Here is a 16,400-nt window from a genome sequence, read left to right as displayed (position 1 = left end):
ATTTCAGAGACTTGTTTATCAGGTATTGGAGGGTTCATTGAATTATCAGATGAATAAAAAATTGACTGGAGTTCATTCAGAAGTTAAATTTTTCATTTTCATTCAGACTTTTTGAAGAAAGAGAAAAAAATAAACTTCATTAGAATTGATGATGAAGATACAACATTTCAATTTGACCAACAACTAAGAGTATTAGAAATGGTTATTTTTTTCACAATGTGTTGAATATTTTAATCGTTAATGAAGCACTAACATTATTAATTAAACAAGTATCACTATAAAACTTTCTTCAACTGTAGTTTATATTTTCAAAGACTTATGAAACAGTGTATCAAAAAACACATCCAAGAATAATTTATTCAATTAAAACAAAGAAAGTCAAATAATTACCAATACATTTAAATGACACATTCATTTATAGAAATAGTATTATCAAAAGATTAGTCTAAACACTTTGAAATTCATTATGAAATGAAAATAATTAAATAGAAAATTAGGGAATTGTTGTACCTAAGATGAAATAAGAAAAACAGAAGGATGTTGATATAGAATAATACACATAAATAATTCGAAATAAGTTTTCAAATGAGATAAAATGTTTATAAGAATAAAACATTATTAAAAGAACGAACTTTAAAAAGTGTTATTAATTAGGATAATGTGGGAATAAGAGATTAATCTTTCTGAAGCAATAGGTAAAGGAGAATATGTTATAACTTTATTCAAGAATAGCACTAATGTTTTTGTCCGACATTAAAAAATACATTAAATCTAATTGGTGATAAATTGGTTGGTGTTGTTAATGATAAAACATTTATCTTTTCTATATAATTTGTTAAGTAAACCACAATATAGAAAAAGAAAAATATTAATAAAAAAGAGTGTTTATCTCTAAACTGTTATTATAGTTCATGAAAGATACTTATTGTACATCATTATTGTAGTATTCATAAAAGTGATTGTTATATTTCAAGTAAGTTCAATTTATTTCAGAATGAGGATATAAATCACCAAAGATACAGTTGTTTAGAGAAGTGTTTTTTTTCCAGATAGATCCATCTTTGATGAGGTGGTAGTTGTAGAAGTGGTATGAGTGAGGTAATTTCATGAATTATATTCTCTGAGTTATAAATTAAGTCAAAAGTCATCATACATTTTTTTTAAATAGGTTTACGTGTTTATTTTTATTGCAATTAATTCAAATCACATTTGTTCGAAAAAATATAAAAAAATACTATAATTTCAAACAATAAAAAAAAGCATAAATTAAATAGTTAATTTAATAATTTAATCAATCATTAAATATAGAATCTTACTGTTTATAATTTGAGTGGAAGGATGAAAAAAATAGTGATTTTTATAAAGGCGTTATTATGTTTGAGAGCGTTGTTTATCTGATCTTTTATTCTATTTGAACTTCGTTTTGTTGAATGAACCTGTTTAGTTTAATGTTATTATTTGCTTCATTCGTACAAGGTCAACTTGTTAATACTACATGTGGCATACCATTTTGTGTTAATTGCCCAGAATATTATAATGATAAATATGAATGTTCCTTATGTTTGCCACAATATATTCTTATTGAAGCTGAATGTATTTGTTTGTTTTTGTTCAATCTTTAATTAAGAAGAAACAAAAATAATGTCTAGACTTTAAAAGTTTATATCCAAATTGTGTGGAAATTGATACAAGTGGTAAATGTATTTCATGTCATTATGGGTATCATCTTGTTGGTGATAATTGTTTAAGTTTGGATTATTTCTAGTTAGTATATATTTTTTTGTATAATTCTTATTAAAATAGGAAATAGTAGTGGATGTATTTCATATAAAAATGATACTTGTGTTTTATGTCCACCAGGAACAAGACTTGATAATTCAAATAATTGTATTCGTTTGTTTTTAATTGTTTTATACATACACTCATCATTGAATAAGAATTTTTAATTGATTGTAGCTTGTGAAAAAGGTTGCTATGAATGTTCTGAAGATAATAATTGTTATTCTTGTCATTCAAGTTATTATCTACTCAATGGAAGATGTAAAAAATATACACCTCATTGTTCAAAATATGTATTGGATAAACCTCTTTGCGAGTCATGTGATATTGGATTTACACTCAATCCTTCTACTCATCAGTGTGATAGTTTGTTATTATCCTATAAATAAATAAACATTATTTATTAAATAGTGATTGCAATTCAAAATTGTCTTATTCAAAATGATTTTGGTGGATGTGAAGTTTGTTATGGAGATTTAATACCATCTCAAGATGGTCATAGATGTCTTCATGGAACATTAATAGAAGGTTGTTCAATTTATTCGTCTGAAATGTCATGTCGTGTTTGTTCTTCTGGATATTTTCTTAATGAAACTAAAGGATGTTCAATATGTCCAGATAATTGTAAAAAATGTAGTTCAAATGGAAAGTGTTCAGAATGTGATCCTGGATATTATGTTTCTCCAAATAAAACATGTTTAATGTGCTCTAAAGAAGAAAAAACAATTTGTAATTCAACAACATCTCTTCAAGCATGTAATACATGTAATAATTATTGTATGTTTGATGACTCATCTAATACTTGTAGAGAAAGTCATTGTGTTAATTATTTTAATGGAACAGAATTTTGTAGTGAATGTGAAGAAGATTATATTTTTGAAAGTAATGGAAAATTTTGTTTTAAACCAGAATCTTCATGTAAATCATTTCAGTCTTCAGAAACTGGTATTATTCAATGTGTTGAATGTCATAATGGATATTACTTAACAGATAATTATGAGTGTAAACAATGTGACAAACAATGTAAAACGTGTATTTCTTCTTCAGAACAATGTTTAGAATGTTCATTACTTAACGCAAATTTAGAAAATAATTGTGTGGAATGTAAAATATCAAATTGTTTTCAATGTAGAGTCAACACAAATGAATGTGAAGAATGTTATGAAGGATATCAACTCGTTGATGGTGAATGTATTGGTTTGTTTTTTTTCTATTACTTCTTTTCTTTTTCATTATTCTAATTCTTTAAGAAACAGATTGTACATTAACAGATGATGTTGGAAATTGCTTATTATGTCTTTCAAAATCATCGTCTTTACTTTATCAATTACCTAATGAAGAAGGGAAATGTTATTTCTATTATCCAAACTCGGGAATGTTCATTTCAATAACTCTAGTGGCTATTTTTTCTCTATTCCTTGTACTTTAAACAACAATTATCTGTTTTCAATTGTTTTGTTTTGAAAGAAAGAAGATCTGAAAAAAAAAGAATACTAAAGAAATGCATTTTGAACAACTCCCTTTGTCGTTTATTGTTCCTTATTTACAAACATATCAAACATTTTTTACTTTTGTTTGTATTAATAAGAAATGTCAACGAATTGTAAAGAAACTGTCTAAAAACCCTCTTCTTTTCTACTATCAAAACCAATTTCAAAGTGTTGACTATTTTCAACAAATGAACAGCTTTCTCTTAATGTGTAACTTATTTGATAATATCACAACAATAGTACTTAATGAAAATACATTAAAATATATAAATTTTATTCCACCAACAATAAACAATATGATTATTAAAAAAATAGACTTACAACTTATAGACATTATTATTCCATTCAAAAATAAAATTACAGAATTAAATGTATACCAACATTCAAACACAACAAAACCAATTGATTTTAGTCAATTTATTCATTTAAATAAATTAAGTATTAAATGTTTCAAAGACTTTCAATTATGTGAATGTTTTAAAAATCAATTTAATCAATTAGAAAGAATTAACATTCAAATGATTAATCATTTTAATTCTTCACTTATAAAAATTCTTTGGAATTATAACATAAAATATAAAACAATTATTCTTTCTGATGAAAAATCTATTAAAGAAGCTCTTCAAATACCTTATATCCAATCAAAATTTATGATTTGTTGTGATAAATGGTTTAATGGAATTGATGATTCAATTTTATTATTATTTGATAAATATTTAGAATTAAACTGTTCTAAAGGATTTGACTCTTTTATAATAGATATGTACTTTCCTTCTAAAATTATTTTAGCTGGAATAACACAATCCTGTCTTGATTTTTCTTCATTCACTCAATTACAAGAAATACAAAGTTATTCTAAATATTCAATTAATTATCCAACTTCACTTACAACACTTGAAGATTGCTTTTATTTATATACAAAAACATTCCCATTCCTTAAAAATATAACAATAATTCAAAATGACAATGATATAGAAATTCCATCTACAGTTACAGATTTGGTCATATTTAAATCAAATGGGAAAATTTATAATGCACAAAATGTTAGACAATTAACATTATCAAATCATTATTTTTCCTTTGAATCTTTTAATTTATTAACATCAATATCTTTAACTGGAAAAACATTTAAAGGTGAATTTCAAAATCTTTCAAATCTTTCTGTTCTTTATGCAAATGATGTCTTACTTGAATCTCCTCACTTCCCATCATCTCTTCAATTTCTTTCATGTCGTTATTCTAATTCTCTTAAACTTCCATCAAATCTTATACAACTTGAATTATCAAATGTTAATAAACAATTAGATATACAGTATTTAAAAAAATTAACTTCCTTAACTCTTATTTCTACTCAAACTACTTCCTTCTTATTAAATAATAATATGTATCAATTACACTTAATAGAAACTTCAAACAATATAAAAATTATTGATTTATCATATTATACATCACTCACATTTATTGAATTAAATAATGTTTACAATCAACCAACCCTTATTTTACCATCATCAACCCATAGTCTTATTCTTGAAAATTGTAATGCTTATCTTTCAAATATTGAATCAATACCATTACAAAATGTTGCACTGATAAACAGTTTATATAATCTTGAAATCCCAATTAAAATTTATTATGAAAAGAACAACATTGTTCAAATCTAATACTTTCTTTTTTTTTAGTTATTTTTTTTACGTTAACCAAAAATCTTAATATCATCAAATAATATTACTTATTGATGGAAAGAAATACTGATTTCTCTCGTTACTTTCCAATTGAATCAAGATTTAATATTATCGAGTTATGTATATCAATTCTTTCTATGCTTACTGTTTTTATGGGGATAGTTACTTCTATTGGAGGAATCATTCATAATGAACATGTATTTATTATTCGTTTTGTTACTTGTTGTTATGGTGTATTACTATGTTTTATTTGTTTTAGCCATTCTCTTTGTTCTGTAATAATAAGAAGAAAAGATATTCCTTATCCTAAATTCATTAGTTATATAGCCTTATTTATTGGATTAATATCATTTATATTTATTATAATTATTATGTCATTTACATTCCAAGATACTATTGATGGAGTTGACCATCCTACAATGTTATATTATGAAAGAATTGTTTGTTCCTTCTTTGTTTTTCAACTAGTAAAATCTATATTCATTAATAGACACATTGCTGTCATAAAAATGAATCAAAAGAAGAATGTGGATGTCTTCAAAAAGAGTGTAATCTATGTGAAGATCATCTAATGAAGGTATTAAATGGTTGGTATTATTCATCAATTGTATTAATCATTCTAACATCATTAGTACTTGTCTTCTCAGCACTAATTCATCACCTCATTGATATTCAACTTCTTTACAGAAATATTTATAAGAACTTCCTATCAAATGGTAGATTTAGTTACACTCGTTTGGATTGACTCTTATTTTCAAAAAAGCAAACTTCATTTGGTTCATCTTTACTAAAATTCACTTTTGATTCAAATTTTCTTTTAAAACCCTTTTCATCTTCTAATTTAAACAAAAAATAGTTAAAAAATGTCATCCAGCGAAGAAATTCATTTTGAAGAAGGAAGCTTAATTACATGGGTCTGTGTGTTTGCTGTATTTGCAACAATTGGTGTATTTCTCTTGACTGTTGAATGTACATATTCCTTTATTAAACATCGTCGTCATTCAAACACTCAAAAACAATATGAATCATTACAACAAGTAACAAACTAATTGTATTAAATCAAAAACCTCTTTTTTATTTATTATATTTTTATTGTAACAAACAAAAAATACCAACGAACCATTTGATTAGAAAAGATCACCAAATCCTCCGAAGTCTTCTTCTTCCTCTTCTTCTTTTTTGTCTTCTTTCTTTTCTTCTTTAGTTTCAGTTTCACTAGCTGCAACGGCAGCAGTTGGGGCAGCAGCAACTGGAGCAGCGGTAGTGTTCATAATTAAATCTTCGATGTCAGCATTAGCAAGTGCCTTAGCCATAACAATTGGCCAGAAACCTTCAACCTTGACGTTGGCATGATGAAGAACATTATTAATATGTTCAGCAGTAATTTCTTTTCCAGCTTCATGAATAAGAAGGGTGGCAAGAGCAACAGCAAGTTCTTGGTGTTGATGAACAGCTTCCATTTAGGATGAAGGTTTAATTTAAAAAGAAGTTCTAGGTTTAAATTACTTTTTTTAGAATGATTAGGTTTTAATAAAAGATAGTCAGAAAGTACAATTTAATCAATAACTTTTCATAGAAAACAATAAAAAAATTGATATTTTCAATATTTATATATGATATAGTCTTTATTCATTAACAAAAAAATGTAATAAAAATTAAATCAACAACGAACCATTTGATTAGAAGAGATCACCAAATCCTCCGAAGTCTTCTTCTTCCTCTTCTTCTTTTTTGTCTTCTTTCTTTTCTTCTTTAGTTTCAGTTGGGGCAGCAACAGCAGCAGCTGGAGCGGCAACTGGGGCAGCTGAGGAGAATCCTTCAAGAAGCTTTTCAATTTTTTCTCCATTGAAAGCTTTACCCATAGCATTGGCCCATCCTTCGAGTTGAATACCAGCAGCTTTAGTAACAGCAAGAATACTTTCTGCATTTACTTCTTTTCCACATCCATGAATAAGAAGAGCAGCAAAAGCAATAGCAAGTTGTTGGTGGTCAGCTTCCATTTCTAAATGAAGGTTTGTTTGGTTCTTTCAGTTCTTAGGTTTAAATTGGTTATTTTTGAAAAAAATAGGTTTTCTCTTATTTTATTATTATTTATAATATTTTTTATTATTCAAAATATTTTTTATTAGTCATAGTTTAAATGATCTATTTATTTCCAATTCTTATTACTTTTTTTGATGTCCAACAAAAATATATAACAAAAAAATATAATAGAAAATAACATAAATCAATCTAAATCATTCATTTCTTCTTCATCTTTTGGTTCTTGTGGTTCTGCATCATCATAATATTGAAGACATGTATCAATTTTTTGAAGAAGAACATCAATGGTTTCTTCATTCTTAATGTTTAATGGACTAAATCCAACAAGTGAATAACTTTGAACTAATTCAACTAATGCAACATTTAAGTTGTGATAACGATCTCCTACTTGTTCATCTAGTGAACTAGTAAAAAGTGGATCATTTTCTAAGAAGTCATAAAAAGTCTCAGTATTTTGCATATTTTTACTCCATAAATCCATTTTAGAAAGTACATTTAAATGTGGAATTTCAAGGGATGTCATAACTGATAAACAACATAAAACTGCACTCACATATTTAGCAGAGTCAGTCAATACTTGAGAATCAACCAAAAACACACCACACATCTAAAATATTACTATTTGTATGATATTATAATGCCATAAATATTTTTAATAAATAAACAAACAAAATAATTTTCTCTTTTCATAAAGTCAACAAATCTTGACATGACTGGGAGATGAGAATATAACTCAATTTGACCTGGACAATCAATAATCAAATAATCATCATCATAATCTCCAAGTTGTTCTTCAAACCATTCAATATTATCCAAAAAATATTCTAAACAATATACCAATGCACCATTTGGACCATAATGAAGTTCACTCATAACATCTTCAACTGTAATTAAATCTCTAATGTCGATATCAATATCATAATAACTTTCATCAATTGCTGGGTCAAGGTTAATCATAAATGGTTTTCTATGAAGGTCTTCTAAATATTGTTTCATATATTTGCAATAAGTTGACTTTCCAGAACCAGCAGGTCCCATAATAAGTTGACAACACTTCCCCATTACTTGTTTATTTGATGAATGAGATGATGTTTTAGGGTATTATTTTTATTAATTGTTGTTATATATATCAACAAATAATAAAAGAACTTAAAAAAAATAATTTATTATAAATGTCTGTAGAACATATCAACTCCCTTTCATCATTCAATAAATTTATTTCCACACATTCTAATGTTTTGGTAGATTTTTTTGCTACTTGGTGTGGTCCATGTAAAATGATTGCTCCATATTTTGAAGAACTTGCAAGAACAAACCCATCAATTAAATTTGTAAAAGTTGATGTTGACCAAGGTGCTGATATTGCCCAAAGATATGGTGTTCGTTCTATGCCTACATTTATTCTTTTTAAAAATGGTCAAGAATATGATAGATTTAGTGGTGCTAATAGAGCTAAACTCCAAGAGTTTTGTCAATCACCTACAAGAAGTGTTCCAATAAATAAAATAAGTCATAGACCTAACTCTAACTCATCACTGACAATGACTCTTGTTATGTTAGTGTTAATTTTCATTGGCTTTTTAATTATTAAGAAAGTAATAAACTAAAAACAATTTTTATATTTTATTTTAGTTTAAAAAATGTTTTTTGTGAAAAGAAATTTTAAGAAAGAACGTTGGTAGATCTTTTTAAATGTGGAGATAAGATGAAAATGAATCTTAAAAATAGTACTTATTTATTTAACTCATGTGGAACTGGTTTAAATCTTCTCCTCAACCTCAACAAACAAATAGCCCAAGTCTCGAACAAAATAAAAATCATACAATTGAACTTACAACCTTCCATGAAAATTGGTCTATTAACAATCTAAGTGAAGATGATTTTCATAAGGTTTTTGGATATTTAAGTCAAAAAGATTTAATGAAATGTAGACTTGTTTGTAAAACTTGGAAGGACTATTTAAAAACACTTCCAGAACTGACAGTTACCGAGCCTAATTCTAAATTATCTAGTTTATTTAGAGAAATAAAAAGATTGAATGTTGACCCTAGTTCTGAAATGGATTGTAGTGCATTAGTTACACGATTGAGTAATTTAACTTCTTTGAAATGTGGTAGAATTTCACAAGACACATTAAATGAACTATATACTCTTAAAAGACTTGAATGTCCAAATGTTATACCACCGTATGGAGTAGAACAAATAGTTAGTGAGTCTATTCAAAATATTACAAAATATACTTCACTTACTTCATTGCAAATTTACAATATAACTGATAGTGATATTCCTTCTATTGGAAAATTAACTGGATTAAAAAAACTTTCTATTTCCTCAAAAAAATTTATTGGTAAAATTGAAGATATGATTGATGTTAGTCAACTAACTTCTCTTGAAATTTCTAATGCTCCTCTTGGACCAGAATTTTATTATAATTTGTATTTATTCCCTTATCTTGTTTTTATTGGATTTACTCGTTGTCATTTACCAATTAGTGGTGTTTCAGCTCAAACTCCATTGTCTCAATTATCTCCTTCAGATGGATTTATTTATCTTGCTGGATGTAATTCTCTTAGATACCTTTATTTAAATGAGAGTGAAGTTACAAACTATCATCTTGATGTTCTTGCTCGAATGGATAATTTACTTGGAATATCACTTAAAGGATGTCCTACATTATCTGATTATTCATTAACTCCATTTAAAACAGGTCCAATTCGTAAGTCTCTAGAAGAATTAAATATTTCTGACACTATGGTTACTCATATTGGTCTTCAGATCATTGTCCGTTTAAAATATTTAAGAGTTCTTGATATTTCACGTTGTGATGGTATAAAAATTTTATCACCATTAAATTCTCTGAAATATCTTGAAGTTTTAAGATTAAGTAATGTTCATGTCAACTCAGATACATTACAAGATGCTTTTAGAATACCACCAAAATACCTTCAACAATTATTAGTTGATGCTAGACCAATAGATGACCCATTGTTAACTGTTATTTGTAGTAAATTTCCTAATCTTGTTTCAGTAAATTTAAAAGAAAGTCAAATAACTTCACGAGGAGTTGAGGCATTACAAATGGTTAAATATTTAAGATATGTTGACTTTAGTAAAACATCTGTTGATGATCAGGTCTTTGAATATTTGTCTAAAATAACTTCATTGGAAACTATTTCATTTGAAGAATGTCAAAATATTAGTGGTGAAGGTGTTCATGTCTTAGAACCATTAAGAGGTCTTCGTGTATTAAATTTTAATGGTTGTAAGAATTTTAGTGAATATTCCCTAAAAGAGATGGAAGACCTTTCTGTAGAAACATTAAGAGTGTCTGGTGCTAATCAAATTGGAATGGAGGCATGGAAGTATATAGCTCAAATTGAACAATTAAAACGACTTGATTTATCATTTACTAATGTAGAAGATAATGGAATACAAGAAATGTTAAAGAGTAAATGGTTAGAAGTTATATACCTTCGTCATACAAAAATAACAGACAAATCTATTGAGACATTACTTTGCTGTAATTTGATAAGAAAAATTGATGCTAGAGAGACAAATGTAGAAAAGCAATATAACTTTTCTAACTGTATTGTTATTACAAAAGACTCTAGCTTTAAACAAAATACATTCCCAATTCGACAACAGTCAACTTCACATTCCAGTCATTCCTCATCTTCTGATAGTAGTGAAGATGATTCAGAGATTGAAAATAAAGAATAAATAAATTTATAAAAAAAGGAAGTTAATTTCATTTTTCTCTTTTACTTACCAGTTCTTGATGTATGTTTATGGGAGTTATTTTTACTATGAGATATATGTCCTCCTCTACTTTTTGAAGTATTATAATGTCTACCTTTTCGTGTTGAATTTGAAAGAATAACTGCTTTGATAGTATATAACTTTTTAATTGATGAGTCACAATTCATACATCCCTTAATCATTGTATTATCTTTCATAGTAAGATCTATAAGATGATACGATTTACATTTTCCACAAATTTCATCATTTGGAAGAGCTTTTTTTACATTATCAATCCATTCTATATGACTGTCACAAGTATTACAAAAACAACTCCATTTATTTTGTAATGAAGATAAACACATTACACCACCACACACACTACATAAACATGTTTTTGTTCTTTCATATGATAATTTACATTCAGGATTACAACATTGTAAACAAGAACTATGTTCTTGTTTCATGAATTGATTCTTTTCATTATAACATCCCGGACATACCATTTCTTTTTTAGTACTTTTAAGAGATGAAGTCATAATAATTTCAAATTTACAAATAGGACAACATTTTGTTTGTTGTGAATATGATGCATTTTGAGGTAAATTAAATTTTAAAGAACAAGTTGGACAAGATAAATATGTTTGATCTCCTATAACTTTTAATAAGATTCTTCCACATTTTCCACATTTACTAAATAGCCTACTTTGTTCTTGAACTTGATATAATGGTGCGAAATTGTCTTCAAGAACTTTTAAATTTTTTTTGTAAATCAAATAATTTTGTTCAAATGTATCTAAAGCTTCTTCAAGAACATTTTCATATTGTGCCTTTCCTTCTGCTATTCTAGAAACCATTGATTCGATATGTGCTCTAATTTGTGGAGTAATCAAATTTTTGTCTACAGTTTCTAATGTTCTAGCTAATGCTAATCCAATTTTAGTTGGTCTAAGAGTTCTTTTTGAGGTATCTAAACTAACATATTCACGTGAAATAATATTTTGAATATGAACAGGAATACTTGCATCTGTTCCAATTCCATTCTTTTCCATTAACGAAATTAATTCATATTCTGTTAAATAATCTGGACATTTAGTCATACCTTTAACAATATCAAACATAGAAGGAATAACTATATTTCCTTCAATAAATGACGTTGGTTTAATCAAATCAGAATCTTTAAGTTCTTCATCTTCATCATAATGATTAGTAATTTTCATAAATCCTGGATCTTTTAATACTTTTCCACTTCCATTAAATGTATAATTACCAATTTGAACAGAAACACTAACCCTTTGAAAGGTTGAGTCTTTGTAAATAGATGCAAGAAATGTATTTGTTATAAAATCAAATAGTCTCTTTTCTGAATCATTTAAATATTCATTTGGATAATTTAATGGAGTAATAGGTGGATGGTCTCCTTTATCTTCTCCATTATAAGGAATATTAATTCCATTTTGTTTAATTAATTGAACTTTTTCTCTAAATTGATTTGTTTGTTGTAAATTATTAAGAATATCAGTAAAATTGAAATGAGAAGAGTATTTAGTTGATTCTGTTCTAGGATATGAAATGTATCCTCGTGTATATAACTTTTCTGCAATACTCATTGTCTCTTGCGGACCAAGTCCTAATTTTACAGATGCTACTTTTAACATTTCTACAGTATTTAAGCCGACTGGTCTTGATTTTTTTAATTCATTGACATTCATTTTAATAACTTTACCTTGAATCCCTTTACAACTTTTAACAATATCTTCAACCTCAGACTTATTATCAAAGTGTTTATCTAATTTTAAAGTTTTGTTTCTTCCTTCATGATCTTCTATTATAACTTTAAGAGTGTAGAATGGTTTTGAAACAAAATTATCAATTTCTTTTTGTCTATCAACACAAAACCCAAGAGTTGGTGTTTGACATGGTCCAAAACTTATTAAAGAATCTCCTAATTTGGGAAATCGTTCTTTTAAGAATTTAGTTTGTAAACGAGTAAAAGCAACTCCAACCCTTAAATCAATCTCTTGTCTACAATCAACAGCTTCTGCTAGTCTATCATCTGGATGTCCAAGATGATTAAATGCTTCAATAATATCTTTTTTAGTAATAGAACTAAATAACGCTCGATAAATTTTACATGTTTTAGTCATATAACTTACTGTATTATCCATTACTTCAAAACAAATATTTTCACCTTCTCTATCACAATCAAGCCATAATACTAATCCATCACATCCATTTGCTTCATTTCTTAAATGAGCTGGAATACGTGTTTTAGGGTTAGCTTCTACTTTGATAACTTTACAATTAAATAAATCTCTTGGATCTACAGACCAATTTTGAAAAGCACGCTCAAATTCACATGTATAAACATGACCTGCCACTGATGTCATTTTTGCTTTTGTTATTTTTCCTTTAAATTTACAATTAAACTCATGAACAGGACAACTTGGAGCTATTCCTTTTCTTGTGTGAATAGGACCTAAACTTAGAAATTTTGCAATAGACTCAGCAAGAAGTGGTTTTTCAGCAACCATAAGTAGTGTCATTAAGAGAGGATTTAAATTGTTTTTTAAAAGATTAAGAATTTCCTTTTTAGATACAAAAAACAAATTATACATTTGAATAACAATTTTAATTAAAACATAACACAAAAGCTTTGCTTTTTCTTTTGTGGTTTGTCCTTCAATTTACCTAAACGAAGATTAATTTCCCTTTTTGCTTCACGAACTTCTTCTGCTTGTCTTATCACTACAACTTTTAATGTATAATATCCAAACAATAATATAAAGAAAATAATCCATACAGGAATGACAGCAATAAAAATATAATTGGTCATCACCCAATCTCCAAAATTTAAAAAGATATAATAAGTGGGTACTTTAATTTTTATCAAATGATCATAACATGAATTTACTGATTCATTTGCTTCTATCATTAATGAAGCTTCAAAAGAAATAAATGATATAAACGGATCATGATAATCAACTTCTATTTGAAGTTGTTCTTTTGATTTATGAAGAATTTTACATGAAGTATAATCAATATATACTTTTTGAACAACGTCAAGATTCCTTCCATTAATAACTAAAACATCTCCAACTGAAATTGTTTTATTTTCTACAGAATCAATTTCAGGCCATGTTTCTATAACTCTATTACCACAAATATCTTTTGGATCTGCACAAATTAATTTACCTCCATATCCACGAACTTTAATTGATTTATCACAGTCATAATATCTACCATCAATTGAAATTTTATAAAATGAATTATTCATACAAGCAACTGAATAACAATGATAATTATTAATACCAAATGGTATAAATTTAATTAATGAACTTTCAAAACACATTGAAGTATCTCCAAAATTTTGTCCATGATTAAGCATTTCCAAAGTAAAATAATAGTCAAATGATAATGCACTCATTTTTTGATAACAATAACTAGTTTCAATAGGTGATACAAATATACAATTATCAGCAATCTCATCACTTCCACCAATATGTGGATCTCCATAATGTTGGTATGATTGGTTTAACGTTTCTTTAAATGAATTTCCATCACATATACCAATAGCAGAACGATCATTAGTACACCTCCTCACACCAGTCCTACAATAATATCCATTTTGTTTAGGCCATTTAGAACAATCCTCTAAGAAGGAACATCCAAGACCCCTTCCCCAAGACAAGGCATCCGCCATTTCATAATTTGGTTTATAAACTCCAAGCGCCTCAAAATAAGCTAATGTTATCTCACTAACTCTTGGATTATTTGAAGTAATACCATTCATGATTTCTGATATAAAAATTCTTCTTTCCCAATGTGCATTTGCTGTGCCTCTTCCTCCTCCATCTTCAAGAGGAACATACGTCATATTGTCACACCCAAAATGCTTTCTTGCTCGAGCAACAACAACTTCGTCTTCGACAACTTTTAAATTTAAATCCCCAACTTTTTTATCTACACCAAGACTACCATCAAACCCAAGTGCATGCATTGTTTCATGAAAAATAATTCCTACCTGATCTCTAAAACGTTCTTCAGTTGGTTCTAATGCTGATGTAACAATATTTACATATCCCATTACTGAACGCCGTTTGTTTACTTGACTATCCATACCAAAGTAACATGCAGCGGCATAAGCAAATACACCAGAAGAAGTATGTGGGTGTGAAGTTACCATAATATGGAAATCACTTTCTTCTGGAATAGTATATGTTTCAGGAAATACTGCTTCTCCACAATATTTTTTACCAGGAATAACTTTATTATAATTAATTGTATGAACATTAAAAACTTCAGAAATGCTCTGGTTGAGGCTTTGAAATAATCTCTGTAATATAAGTATTATGTCATTTTTGTAATAAGACTAATAAAACAAACATCAATATATTCAATTTTCTCTTTTGTTAAAACATCATCTTCTGAACATTTATAAATATTGGATGAAGACAAAATAATTGTCTCACCTGTGTATTTGCACCATTGCTGACTAGCATATGATTGGTCAGTTAACCCTATTAAATCATAACTAAATCGAAGAGGATGCCAATTAGCACTACTCTTTACTGAAGACCTTAGTGTTGGTAATACACTTTTCTTTGTGTTTTTATTGATTTCATTAAAAATACATTGATGTCCAAGTGCTGTAATAACTAACAAAAAAATCATTTTAATGTATTTAAAGATATACTATTTATAAACTATTATGAAACGAAAAATTTAACTGAAATAACTTCAAAAAGAAAAATTCAAAAATTTAAAGATAAAAATTAGATAATAAATATTTTAATAGAATTATCATTTTTTTATTAATTAATGGAGATTCTTCACATTACACATTATTAAAATGAATAATTTCTTTGTTTGATTTATTATTTAGACTTTATTCTTGTTTTATGAACGAAATATTTTATTTTACTTCTTTTATTGTCTTTTCTATCTTCTTTTAAAATAAATAAAATAAATCATCATTGAATTATTTCTATTTTTAATTTACTATTTTATTCATTGGTAGATGAACGAAATAGTTGTTTGTATTCTTCATTGATTTGTTTTTCTATTCTTTTTTATTTCATTTTCAATTATTATAGATTGAATCATTTCAATTGCTATAAAATTTTTTGGTATGAAACAATTTGGATATTCATTTCCACAAAGTGCCATTTTCAATTCCTTCATATTCAAATGAACATTGATGAGTTTGATATTCCTTTATATTCAAATGAATCTAGTTGATAACAATATGAATCTGTTTTATAATTTTCTTTATTAACACGAATATCATTTCCAAAATATCCAAGTACAAACTCAAACAAATAATCATTTGATTGATTATATAACCAAAATGTATTTTGTGGTTGATTAATGTCAAATTTCATCATTCTTTTCATTCTTCCATTTGATTCTAATGAAAATAAAAGTGATTTGGAATCATTTATATAATCACGAATACTGTTATCAATTTTTAATTAACATATCCTCCAAATTTATTTCCTTCTTTCATTTCAATGATAATTTCATTTCATTCTGTACCTTCAATAACTATTATATGTTCTTTATTCATTATTCTTTCGTTATATGTTCTTTATTCTTTATTCTTTGATATGTTCTTTATTCATTATTCTTTGTTTAAATACAGATGTATTAACATTCCAATTATCTT

The 16,400-nt window shown here is 26.9% G+C and overlaps 11 protein-coding genes across 11 annotated transcripts; 6 read left to right on the top strand and 5 right to left on the bottom strand.

The window, feature by feature from the left end:
* Positions 1–1,448: 1,448 nt before the first annotated feature.
* ENU1_206670 (CXXC-rich protein) lies at positions 1,449–1,622 on the top strand (the record flags this gene model as incomplete). Its single annotated transcript, XM_008862273.1, has 1 exon — positions 1,449–1,622. One exon carries the CDS (start codon positions 1,449–1,451, stop codon positions 1,620–1,622), a length of 174 nt encoding a protein of 57 aa, XP_008860495.1.
* A 708-nt stretch (positions 1,623–2,330) lies between these two features.
* Positions 2,331–3,020, top strand: ENU1_206660 (CXXC-rich protein; the record flags this gene model as incomplete). The annotated part of the gene is made up of 1 exon (XM_008862272.1): positions 2,331–3,020. The coding sequence occupies one exon, from the start codon at positions 2,331–2,333 to the stop codon at positions 3,018–3,020; it is 690 nt and encodes a 229-aa protein (XP_008860494.1).
* A 545-nt stretch (positions 3,021–3,565) lies between these two features.
* On the top strand, positions 3,566–4,930 carry ENU1_206650 (hypothetical protein; the record flags this gene model as incomplete). The annotated part of the gene is made up of 1 exon (XM_008862271.1): positions 3,566–4,930. One exon carries the CDS (start codon positions 3,566–3,568, stop codon positions 4,928–4,930), a length of 1,365 nt encoding a protein of 454 aa, XP_008860493.1.
* A 74-nt stretch (positions 4,931–5,004) lies between these two features.
* Positions 5,005–6,000, top strand: ENU1_206640 (hypothetical protein; the record flags this gene model as incomplete). Its single annotated transcript, XM_008862270.1, has 3 exons — positions 5,005–5,391; positions 5,442–5,685; positions 5,831–6,000. 3 exons carry the CDS (start codon positions 5,005–5,007, stop codon positions 5,998–6,000), a joined length of 801 nt encoding a protein of 266 aa, XP_008860492.1.
* Positions 6,001–6,078: 78 nt separating this feature from the next.
* Positions 6,079–6,411, bottom strand: ENU1_206630 (60s Acidic ribosomal protein; the record flags this gene model as incomplete). The annotated part of the gene is made up of 1 exon (XM_008862269.1): positions 6,079–6,411. The coding sequence occupies one exon, from the start codon at positions 6,409–6,411 to the stop codon at positions 6,079–6,081; it is 333 nt and encodes a 110-aa protein (XP_008860491.1).
* A 219-nt stretch (positions 6,412–6,630) lies between these two features.
* Positions 6,631–6,951, bottom strand: ENU1_206620 (60S acidic riboomal protein P1, putative; the record flags this gene model as incomplete). The annotated part of the gene is made up of 1 exon (XM_008862268.1): positions 6,631–6,951. One exon carries the CDS (start codon positions 6,949–6,951, stop codon positions 6,631–6,633), a length of 321 nt encoding a protein of 106 aa, XP_008860490.1.
* Positions 6,952–7,178: 227 nt separating this feature from the next.
* Positions 7,179–8,056, bottom strand: ENU1_206610 (ATP binding protein, putative; the record flags this gene model as incomplete). Its single annotated transcript, XM_008862267.1, has 2 exons — positions 7,179–7,601; positions 7,664–8,056. The coding sequence occupies 2 exons, from the start codon at positions 8,054–8,056 to the stop codon at positions 7,179–7,181; spliced, it is 816 nt and encodes a 271-aa protein (XP_008860489.1).
* Positions 8,057–8,166: 110 nt separating this feature from the next.
* Positions 8,167–8,601, top strand: ENU1_206600 (thioredoxin protein; the record flags this gene model as incomplete). The annotated part of the gene is made up of 1 exon (XM_008862266.1): positions 8,167–8,601. One exon carries the CDS (start codon positions 8,167–8,169, stop codon positions 8,599–8,601), a length of 435 nt encoding a protein of 144 aa, XP_008860488.1.
* A 139-nt stretch (positions 8,602–8,740) lies between these two features.
* ENU1_206590 (leucine rich repeat protein) lies at positions 8,741–10,714 on the top strand (the record flags this gene model as incomplete). Its single annotated transcript, XM_008862265.1, has 1 exon — positions 8,741–10,714. The coding sequence occupies one exon, from the start codon at positions 8,741–8,743 to the stop codon at positions 10,712–10,714; it is 1,974 nt and encodes a 657-aa protein (XP_008860487.1).
* A 41-nt stretch (positions 10,715–10,755) lies between these two features.
* On the bottom strand, positions 10,756–13,278 carry ENU1_206580 (DNA topoisomerase domain containing protein; the record flags this gene model as incomplete). The annotated part of the gene is made up of 1 exon (XM_008862264.1): positions 10,756–13,278. One exon carries the CDS (start codon positions 13,276–13,278, stop codon positions 10,756–10,758), a length of 2,523 nt encoding a protein of 840 aa, XP_008860486.1.
* Positions 13,279–13,367: 89 nt separating this feature from the next.
* ENU1_206570 (cell surface protease gp63, putative) lies at positions 13,368–15,406 on the bottom strand (the record flags this gene model as incomplete). Its single annotated transcript, XM_008862263.1, has 2 exons — positions 13,368–15,068; positions 15,119–15,406. 2 exons carry the CDS (start codon positions 15,404–15,406, stop codon positions 13,368–13,370), a joined length of 1,989 nt encoding a protein of 662 aa, XP_008860485.1.
* Positions 15,407–16,400: the final 994 nt, after the last annotated feature.

This window comes from Entamoeba nuttalli (genome assembly GCF_000257125.1).
Source record: "Entamoeba nuttalli P19 unplaced genomic scaffold asmbl_9842, whole genome shotgun sequence".
Classification (NCBI taxonomy): Eukaryota; Evosea; order Mastigamoebida; family Endamoebidae; genus Entamoeba; species Entamoeba nuttalli.
The sequence above is the reverse complement of the archived record's forward strand: the minus strand, read 5'-3'. Positions and strand labels throughout refer to the sequence as shown.